General features: G+C 46.8%; 1 protein-coding gene and 1 non-coding gene across 3 annotated transcripts; one reads left to right on the top strand and one right to left on the bottom strand.

Moving 5' to 3' along the window:
• Positions 1 to 1,886: 1,886 nt before the first annotated feature.
• On the bottom strand, positions 1,887 to 10,051 carry ERVMER34-1 (endogenous retrovirus group MER34 member 1, envelope). 2 transcript variants are annotated; one of them, XM_063723450.1, is made up of 4 exons: positions 9,746 to 10,051; positions 9,333 to 9,472; positions 4,109 to 4,330; positions 1,887 to 3,688 (listed from the first exon to the last, which is right to left on the bottom strand). In XM_063723450.1, the coding sequence occupies exon 4, from the start codon at positions 3,652 to 3,654 to the stop codon at positions 2,188 to 2,190; it is 1,467 nt and encodes a 488-aa protein (XP_063579520.1). In that variant the 5' UTR covers positions 3,655 to 3,688; positions 4,109 to 4,330; positions 9,333 to 9,472; positions 9,746 to 10,051; the 3' UTR covers positions 1,887 to 2,187. The 2 variants fall into 2 exon arrangements, with proteins under 2 accessions (XP_063579520.1, XP_002814838.1); XM_002814792.5 differs by lacking the exons at positions 4,109 to 4,330; positions 9,333 to 9,472; positions 9,746 to 10,051 and having other exon boundaries at positions 1,887 to 4,101.
• Positions 6,528 to 6,649, top strand: LOC112133281 (small nucleolar RNA SNORA26). Its single transcript, XR_002914951.1, has one exon. It is a non-coding gene; the product is annotated as a small nucleolar RNA SNORA26 (small nucleolar RNA).
• Positions 10,052 to 10,269: the final 218 nt, after the last annotated feature.

The raw sequence follows: 10,269 nt of genomic DNA, 5'->3' as shown, positions 1-10,269 counted from the left end.
TCTCGAACTCCTGACCTCAGGTGATCTGCCTGCCTTGGCCTCCCAAAGTGCTGGGATTACAGGCATAAGCCACTGCACCCTACCTTCTTTTGATATCAACATTACTATGAACAATAAACCCATCTATAAGGGTTCTATTGTTCCAGAGTATGAGTTTTCTTTTCTTTATCTTTTTGAGACAGGAGCTCACCCCATCACCCAGGCTGGAGTGCAGTGGCACAATCTTGGCTCACAGCAGCCCCGACCTCCCAGCCTCACGTGATCCTCCCACGTCAGCCTCCTGGGTAGCTGGGACTATAGGTACGTGCCACCACACCTGGCTAATTTTTTGTAGAGACAGGGTTTCGCCATGTTGCCCAGGCTGATTTCCAACTCCTGGGCTCAAGCAATCCACCTGCCTCAGCCTTGCAAAGTGCTGGAATTACAGGCATGAGCCACCACACCCAGTCTGTGTTTTTTTTTGTTGTTGTTTGTTTGTTTGTTTTTGCCACAGAATCTTGCTCTGTTGCCAGGTTGGAATACAGTGGTGCGATCTCGGCTGACTGCAACCTCCGCTTCCTGGGTTCAAGCGATCCTCCTGCCTCAGCCTCCTGAGTGGCTGGGACTACAGGTGCCTGCCACCATGCCCAGCTAATTTTTGTATTTTTGGTAGAGATGGGGTTTCACCATGTTGGCCAGGATGGTCTTGATCTCTTGACCTCGTGATCTGCCCACCTTGGCCTCCCAAAGTGCTGGGATTACAGGCGTGAGCCACCACGCCTGGCCATCCATGTTTTCTTAATGTAACTTGAAATGATTATTCTGTTAATAAATTATCAATCTGCTATGTTCATAAATTTGTTTATGTGCAACCTTAAAAAGGAGGTGAGAATCTCACTGTCCATTCCTCTTACATGTAATCACTTTCAATTGTGAATGGCTTTTCCTGTTTTATTTGCAAATACATACACATATACATATCATTTCACCTTTTTTAAAATAAAAAGTAACATACTAGGCTGGGTGCAGTGACTCACACCTATAATCCCAGTAGTTTGGGAGGCTGAGGTGGGTGGATCATGAGGTCAGGAGACTGAGACCATCCTGGCTAACACGGTGAAACCCCGTCTCTACTAAAAATACAAAAAATTGGTCAGGCGTGGTGGCAGGCGCCTGTAGTCCCAGCTACTCGGGAGGCTGAGGCAGGAGAATGGCATGAACCCAGGGGGCAGAGGTTGCAGTGAGCCGAGATCGAGCCACTGCACTCCAGCCTGGGTGAAAGGGCCAGACTCTGCCTCAAAAAAAAAAAAAAAGTAACATACTAGGTACCCTGTTCTGCATCTTGCTATTTTTCAGTAATAGTATAATCTTTAGCAAGCTATCTACCCTTTGAGTTGATTAATCTGTAAAATATGAACACTGAGAGGATTAACTAGAAAGATGCATGTAAGGAACTCACCAGAGGACTGGGCAGAGTGAAGCATTTGATATAATAGATGCCACCTCAACACTCCCTACATCGTACTTCCACTTGCGGCCCATGTCATAAGATGGCTAAAATGCATATCAGACTAACATTCCATTAGACCACTAAAATGCCCATGGGAAGTCAGGAAAGCTCAGATCATACCAGCCTAAATTATTTGTGGCTTTCTCCCTAAAGTAAGTTTTCAGTCAATTCTGATGACTACCCAATATTTATTCTTTGAGACAAATTTAAGGACATAGTCCTGTGTATGTGTACATTAGATTCTTCTACCTTCAACCAAAATCAAGGGAACAAAATTCCCTTATCTATTCAAACACACTCTTTGGTCTATCCAGAAGCCTACAAAGTGCTGTTGGGAGAAACTATCCTGCCCCCAACTTAGTTCCAGTGTTTGGGGGCTTGCAAATTAACAAATCAATAGAAAAAAACATTTATTATATATGCATGCAAGAACACTATAAAGAGTAGCTCTCTGAACAGCAAGGGGTAAGGGTTTACAGATCAGCTTAATGGTGTGTGTCTTAAGGCTTCAGGGTGAAACTATGAAAAGTTCTGATAAGGCTTATTTACAATACCTTGGGAGGTCCTAGTGCTAAGTGCTCTTATAAGAGGAACACTCAGAGGAGGGTTTTGGCAGCTGAATTCTCAGTAAGGCCTGCTTTACTCATCAAAGTTTAGCTAAGGCTTTTTATCTGCAGCTGCTGTTTGTTCAGATATTCTCAAAGTAGACTTGTGTCATATTGATGGGTTGTTAGTCCTTTCATTGCCCTATTTGAAACTTGACATGAAGTTTCACTGACAAGGAGCTGTGCTGATTGCTGTGGAGATAAGGCTGGGTTCAGAGGTTGGGAGTTAAGGGATCTGCGAGATTTGCGAAAGACACGAACATAGATTAAAACAAAGATGAATAAGCAGAAAAGAACAATTAAAAGCACATAGCCCCATGATCTGAACCAGTCTCCCACTTTTGCAAATATGCCTTCCCAATCAAGTAACGGTATATTCTTCAGGTTCTCGGATGCTTCGTGGAGACGCTGTATATTAGACTTTATTTCTTCTGAATAATTTATATAGAGGCAACACTGTTTGCCAACAGTTCCACAAGCCGTTTGTCGTTGGGTGGTCGGTATATCCAAGACATGATCCTTTTGGGATGCAGAGGCTAAACTGCTAACTTTTGATTGGTGTGCTTCCAAGGTCTGCTTAGTGGCACTGAATTCCTGTTCCATTGCTTTGGAAATGTTTAGAATTGCCTTTTCTAAATCATAAGTTCCCAAACTTGGAAAAAGGGCCCTTATTGTTGAATTGTCTTTGGGGTTGCAATACAGAGGTGGATCGTCTGTGTCTCGTTGGGTGCATCTATGTGGTGTTACTTTATGAATGAAGGATCTCAGGTTTGTAATTTGGCTAGCATTTAAGGTGAGGTATCTGGTGAGGGAAGGTACAAGATACCCAAGTCCACATCGCCCAGACCATTTAGGTGGAAACCCTTTGTACACCCCATTGCCGCACAAAAAAAAGAGGCCAGAGTTGTTCACAGACAAGGTCAGATTGGAACCTGTGAGCCACCAGGTGGGGGTCTGGTGTCCATCATGACCTTTGTCATTAGTTATGTTGGCATCTGCACATCTCCATTTCCCATGTGCCTCTGTCAGGCCATAAGAGCAAAATAGGTTGCGAAACAGCTGGTACAGAAGGCCTTTGGTTTGGTTTTGGCAGCTATAGAGACAGGTGTCATTACCTGACCAGGTCAATCCAGAATTTCGATCTACCCATTTGTAGTCTTGGGTATTGGGCAGACCAATCAAGGGAACAGCTGAGCTGTTCCAGGTCCGGTTTGTGCAACCTGCAAACCAGGAACATTGTCTAGTGCCTAGGCAAACACTTGTATCATCATAATCATTCCTGGATTCATTTGTAACATCTATAGAGGGCATGAAGGTGCCATCTGTAGAATCAAACCATAGTATTTGATTACAGTATTGTTTAGGTATATTACCTAGGAAGGGTCCAGTGCCATTTTTATTTTCTACGCAAAGAGAAAAATTTCCCTCCAATAACCTTACTTGAGCAAAGGATAGACCTTGAGCTTCCATGGAGGCTTCCCAGTGCCGAGTCACTTTACCATAGGAGGAAGTAGAGGGATTCGGTACTTCTGCTTGTGGATACCACACCCTTTCATACATCCATTGTCCAGAATAGGTCCACCAGGTGCTTGCACTGGAAGGAACAAAAACTAGTTCGGGTTGTTCTGCATTATCTAGATGTTCACATAACCAGCAATTAGACTGATTAGTCAAGATAGATAGTGTCCGGAAAACTGGAGCAAGCAGGTGTTGAGGTTGTACTAGAATTGTCAAAAAAGCAGTAAAGGTTAGTTGAAGCAGGGCATAGTTTGAAAGGGAGCCCATAGTGGAGGAACAGAGGGAGAACAGGCTAGGTTAAGACAAGCAAACTCCAGACAATGGAGATTCAATGAAAGGGGAGGGTTTTGTTTAAATTTCTAAGTCAGAGAATTTTCCAGGTCGAGGAGGGAAGATGTTTCAGCTAGTTGGAGTTGGAGAGGAAGTTCTTGGTGTGAGATACTGAGTAAAGCTGTCTACTTCATCTGCTCATGGAGATGAATTTCCTCCTGCTCACCTCCTGTGAGCAGGTGCTGAAATTCCTTAATTTGAGGTAACCCATAGGCTTGGCCTTCCAGTTGTCATGTGATGATCTCAATCTAGCTTGCTGTGGCTTGTACAAATTCAGGAATTTTATTTTGATGACTATGTAGGTGGTTAGCAGTACTTCATAAAGTCTCTTCTTTTTCCAGGGAGGTTACATCTTTTCTTCTAAAAACTTTGAGATATACTTGATCACCTGGTTGAAAAGATGGCAGGGTCTATTAGTGAAAACCACACATTTTTACCTGTTGAAAATATGCTCCAAGTATACTAATTATTGTATATAATTAGTCACAGTTTTGAATTGTTCACTGAAGTCCCCACAATGCGCATTCAATCTATGAAAGTTTTAGAGATGCCAGTAGGCACAGAGTAGCCAAAAACTATTTCAAAAGCAGTTAGTCCTCCTATTTGGAGTATTCCAGACCTTTTTTGTTTGTTTCTTATTTTTTGTAGAGATGGGGATCTCACTTTGTTGCCCAGGCTGGTCTTGAACCCCTGGCCTCAACTGATCATCCTGTCTCAGCCTCCCAAAGTGTTGGGATTACAGCCATGAGCCACCATACCGGTCAGTATTCCAGATCTTTATAAGGACCAAGGGTAATGCTTCTGGCCGTCTGAGTCCAGTTTATTGACAGATTTTTTCCTAGAGTTCATTTTATGTTTAGATTTTTATGTTTCACTTGCCTTCAGGATTGAGGATAGTAGGGGGTATACAATTTTAATGAATATCCAAGAGTTTTGCAAGCAACTGATTTAATTCTGCTGTAAAGTGAGTTCCTTTATCTGATTCAATTCATAAAGCAATGCCAAAACAAGAAATAATCTCAGTTGTTAGTTTCTTTTCCACTGTTATGGCCTTAGCACATCTAGTTGGATAGCACAGTCCATCCATTAAACATGCAGTGAGAACAGTCTAAGACTGGAGACAAATCTATAAAGTCCATTTAGAGTACCATGAAAGGCAGTGTGGGTCTTGGAAGACTCTTTGCAGTATGCTTACCATCTCTAGAGTCTTGGTGAGATTTACAAGTACTGCACTGGGAAATAATTTGATCAGAAATGCTATGGATGCCAAGGGCCAACTGTCTTTTGGCTCTTTTTGGCTCTTTTGATCATCCTATTCACACATATGTAAATACCTTAAAATTTTCTGTATACTAATTATGTTCTGACATTTGGAAAACCTTTCCAGCTGAGGGCTGGGCACAGTGGGACACACCTGTAATCCCAGCACTTTGGGAGGCTGAGACGGATGGATCACTTGAGGCCAGGGGTTCAAGAACAGCCTGGCCAACATGGCGAAACCCCACCTCTACTAAAAATACAAAAATTAGCTGGGCATAGTGGTGTGCGCCTGTGGTCCCAGCTACTCGGGAAACTGAGGGAGGAGAATCTCTTGAACCCAGGAGGTGGAGATTCCAGTGACCCAAGATAACGCCACTGCACTCCAGCCTGGGTGACAGAGTGAGACTCTAAAAAACAAAACCAAAAACAAACAAACAAAAAACCTTTCCAGCTGAGGAGACTACCTTTCTTGGGGGCTAGCCAATTCTCAGAGATAACAAAGGGCCAACCAGGAGCATGACTTTGATATACAAACTAATCAATCCAGAGCCATACCTCCTCTATCTGGCCCTTACACACATAAGCAATTATTTGTCTGCCTTAATCATCCCAGGGCCAAGTGCTATGCAACTAGGGGACAACCTCTACAGTTTGAAATCCATTGAAATTATTCAAACTAGCCAAGCCTAAGCTGTTCACCCTGCCCTGCCTCTTCTTTCCCATGGAGGTTAAACCATACATCCCTGGCCTTGAGTGGAATAAAATGACCCAGGCCACAAGCACATGACCAGTGCGACTGGAGGGTTCCTTGGTGCGTTTGTCACCAAGGCCCAAATCTGGCTCTCTTAACAGAAAGGCAATTGACACCCATGGGCTCACTTAGCAAAACAGCTGCTTCTAACGGGGATTGCAGACTTAAAGAAACTGAGATGCAGCCGGGTGCAGTGGCTCACGCCTGTAATCCCAACACTTTGGGAGGTCAAGGCGGGCGGATCACCTGAGGTTAGGAGTTCGAGCCCAGCCTGACCAACATGGAGAAACCCCGTCTCTACTAAAAATATAAAATTAGCCAGGCGTGGGGGCATATGCCTGTAATCCCAGCTACTCGGGAGGCTGAGGCAGGAGAATCGCATGAACCTGGGAGGTGGAGGTTGCAGTGAGCCGAGATTGTGCCATTACACTCCAGCCTGGGCAACAAGAGGGAAACTCCATCTCAAAAAAGAAACTGAGATTCATGAGCTGTGGACCAGGGAGCAGTGCAGGGAGTAGTAGCAAACCCTGTAAAAAAAAAAAAAAAAAAAAAAATCTTTAATCACCCTTTCTTGTGCCCCTTTTAAGGTTGACACGTGCATTAAGCAGAAGGGTTAAGTGAGTCTCCATAAAATCCAGAGAAGAGAATGTAAAGCTCCTCTTTGGAGGAGCTGGACTCCTGTCTGGAGTCACAGCTGAACAAATTCCTTACAGTTTAAGCACATTTGTGATATTTTTACATATCACATATGATGCCTTCAAACTTAACCTTAGCTTTGACAGTGCATTAAAACCAAGTGTTGGTATTTGACACTGTAGGCAGTAATGGCCCAGCAGAATAGTATAAAGACTACTTTCACCTGAGAACATCTGAAGACTGGCTGACTCTGGTCATAATGCCTCCCGGAACCAGATTTCAATGGGTACGGACATTTGAACTGTTACCTACTTAGGCCATGGAATGTCTCAAATTACTAAAACTCACCCGCAAAGGCCTTGCGTCACTTGCGTTCATCCTGATCTCAAAGGCAGGTGTGCACACTTAGCAGCTGGCTGTTGCTGCCAGTGGATTCCCAGTTGTGCTGCCTTTGCCTAACCTCTACGTGCTCTCCCAGGCACAACTACAGAAACCTTTACTGAGATATTGAAATTAGCATTAACCACCCCACACACCTGTTTTTATTTACTCAGTTTTGACAAGCCTTTCTGTGTATATTGCTGTGAAAACAATGAGATAGCTGTGGGTATTCTAGGACAACTTTCTTCCTCTCAGGTAAGTTCCATAGCATATTTTTTTTTTCTTTTTTTTTCCTTGGAGACAGGGTCTCACTCTGTTGCCTAAGCTGGAATGCAGTGGTACAAGCATGGCTCACTGCAGCATCGAACACCTGGGCTCAAGAGATCCTCCCACCTCAGTCTCCCCTGTAGCTGGGACTACAGGCATGCACCACCATACCTGGCTTCTTTTTTTTTTTTTTTTTTTTAATTATTTTTAATAGAGACAAGGTCTGGCCATGTTGCCCAGGGTGGTTTCAAACTTCTAAGCTCAAGCAATCCTCTCATCTTGGCATCCCAAAGTGCTAGTATTACAGGTGTGAGCCACCATGCCCAGCCTCATAGCATATTTTTCATGTCAGTTGGATCCTGTGGCGTCAGGCATGCTCCTACGCCTATGTAGTGACCTCAGCTGCCACCCTAATTGACAAAGCCATTAACCTTACAATAGGTTCTCTTATTTACCTTTGTTTCCCATTCTGTGTCAGCTCTTACAGTTCCATAAAAGAGTGCCTTTCTACTTGACAGACCAACCCCTCCTCATCTTGCAACTCTGTAATGCTCTAAACCTATACCTCTCCCTGATGGAGAACCCCACTCCCCATCACATGATTGCCTTACAGTCACAGAGTTGGCTTCTAAACCACAAGAAGACCTCTTAAGACACTCCCTTGAGCCATCCACACTTACTCTGGACCGGGTGTGGTGGCTCACACCTGTAATCCCAGCACTTTGGGAGGCCGAGGTAGGCAGATCACCTGAGGTCAGGAGTTTGAGATCAGCCTGGCCAACATGGTGAAACCCCATCTCTACTAAAAAATACAAAAATTAGCCAGCGTGGTGGCTTGTGCATGTCTTCCCAGCTACTTGGGGGATCACTTGAACCCAGGAGGTGGAGGTTGCAGTGAGCCGAGATGGCAGCCTGGGTGACACAGCGAGGCTCTGTCTTAAGCAAACAAACAAAAACAGACTTACTCTGTCCTGTGACAACTCTTATAATCAAAATTCTCAGAAAGATAATAACCTGCTATGACATAGTGAGCTTGTACACTGGCGAAAGAGAAAACGTACACTACTTACACTGACTAGGTATATACCCTGGGACTCTGCCATGTCCTTGGCAGTTTGGAAGCCCCATAGATGATGATGATGATTATTTGAGATGGAATTCTTCTTCTTATTATTATTAATTGAGATGGAATCTCACTCTGTTGCTTGGGCTGGAGTGCAGTGGTGTGATCTCTGCTCACTGCAACCTCTGCTTCCCGGGTTCAAGCAATTCTCCTGCCTCAGCCTCCCGGGTAGCTGGAATTACAGGCATGCACCACCACGCCTGGCTAATTTTTGAATTTTGAGTAGAGATGGGGTTTCACCATGTTGGCCAGGTAGGTCTCGAACTCCTGACCTCAGGCGATCCACCCATCTCGGCCTCCCAAAGTGTTGGGATCACGGGCGTGAGCCACTGCGCCCTACCCCCCCATAGACTCTCGACCTCAGCAGATACTCCCATCACCCATGGGCATATAACTGTTATCCTATTACAGGCTATTTATTTTCCTACATAAATTGTTACTGTTCATTGCGCAACACTTAGGAAACTGATAGAGTATCTTTATGGAATTGTAGGGCTGAGAAAGCTGCTAAATGGGCAGGCAAAAATGGACCCTCTGTCTCTCCTCCACCCAGCTTGCGACCCTCCTCTTATCTCTGACTCACGTTCATTGTCGGGCAAATGCCCCACAACCTAAAACAGACATGGCTACCAAAGGGGGCCAAGCAGTTATGCGATGGATTAGACATGGGACCAAATGGACTTCTTTAGCCACTGTGCTCACAAAGGGGAGACATAGGAGAGGCTCAGGAAAAAATAAAGCGTTATACTCACAAGTCCTAAAGACAGGAACCATGCCAACCATACAGGGCCACATGGGAAAGACACCAGCATGGTCAATAGGCAGAAGACCATCGTGAGGGAAAGGTTCAGAGCACAGCCTCTATTGCCTTCCTGTTAAGCGAGCGGGATTCAGACACCAGGAACCTTCCGGTCCCACTGGCCACGTGCTCGGGGCTGGGTAATTTCCTCCCGCTCAAGGGTAGGAACATACCTGCGCTTAAAACTGAGGCTACCGCACCTCCGCAAACGTAGACGACGAACTCCTGGAGCCCAAGGTCGGCCGGGGTTGGGTTCCTGTTGCCGCACGCGTGGCCCGCCCGAAACCCGCTACAAAGTAGCGGCGTGTCCGCCCTAGGGAGGCAAAGCGCAAACTTGTTACGGCGCCGGGACCCGCCCCGGGATTCTCCCAGCGGCTCCGCAGGACGCAGCGCCTGTGCCTCGCGCGGCCCTGGGACTGGCACGGCCGTCCGCCCCCTGGGCCACCGAGGGCTGCTCTACCCCTCCGTTCTGGCCGCGGGCAACAGAGGAGCTCGGGGCGGGCAAAGCTCGAGGGGACACGGGTCGAGCCCAGACCCTGCCTGGGAGCCCTCCCCGCCGGAAACCAAAGGGCAGAAACGCACTCACAGTGCAACTCCGAGGGACAAACTGGCCGACGATCGCCGCCAGGCCAGAGGACCAAGAGGAAGGCGCGCGGCGGGAACTGAAGTGAGCGGGGACACACAAGGGCTGGGAAGATCCTGGGTTGGGGCGGAGCGGGGCTGGGAAGGTCCTGGGTTGGGGCGGGGCGGGGCACCGCAGGGCGGACAGCCGGATTCAGGCACCAGGAACCCACCGGTCCCACTGGCCAGGTGCTCCGAGCTGGGTAATTTTCTCCCGCTCAAGACTAGGAACAGACCCGCGCTTTCGGCGCAGGGAAGACTCTGGGCGGGGGCGGGGCTGGGAGGAGGGCCGCGGGGCAGGCAGCCAATCCCAGGAAACTTTGGGACGAGGGCAGGACCGGGGCTGGACGGGCCCGGCCATTGGCCACCTGTGTCCTCTGCCTGCCTAGGTCTGGCTTCCTAGGTCTGGCTTCCTAGGTCTGGCGGGTGAGACACAAGGCGAGCCTGCACGAAGCATCCTTCGAACCTCAGGTACCCTGGGCAGGAGAA

The sequence above is a fragment of the Pongo abelii genome, chromosome 3, assembly GCF_028885655.2.
Source record: "Pongo abelii isolate AG06213 chromosome 3, NHGRI_mPonAbe1-v2.0_pri, whole genome shotgun sequence".
Taxonomy (NCBI): Eukaryota; Metazoa; Chordata; class Mammalia; order Primates; family Hominidae; genus Pongo; species Pongo abelii.
The sequence above is the reverse complement of the archived record's forward strand: the minus strand, read 5'-3'. Positions and strand labels throughout refer to the sequence as shown.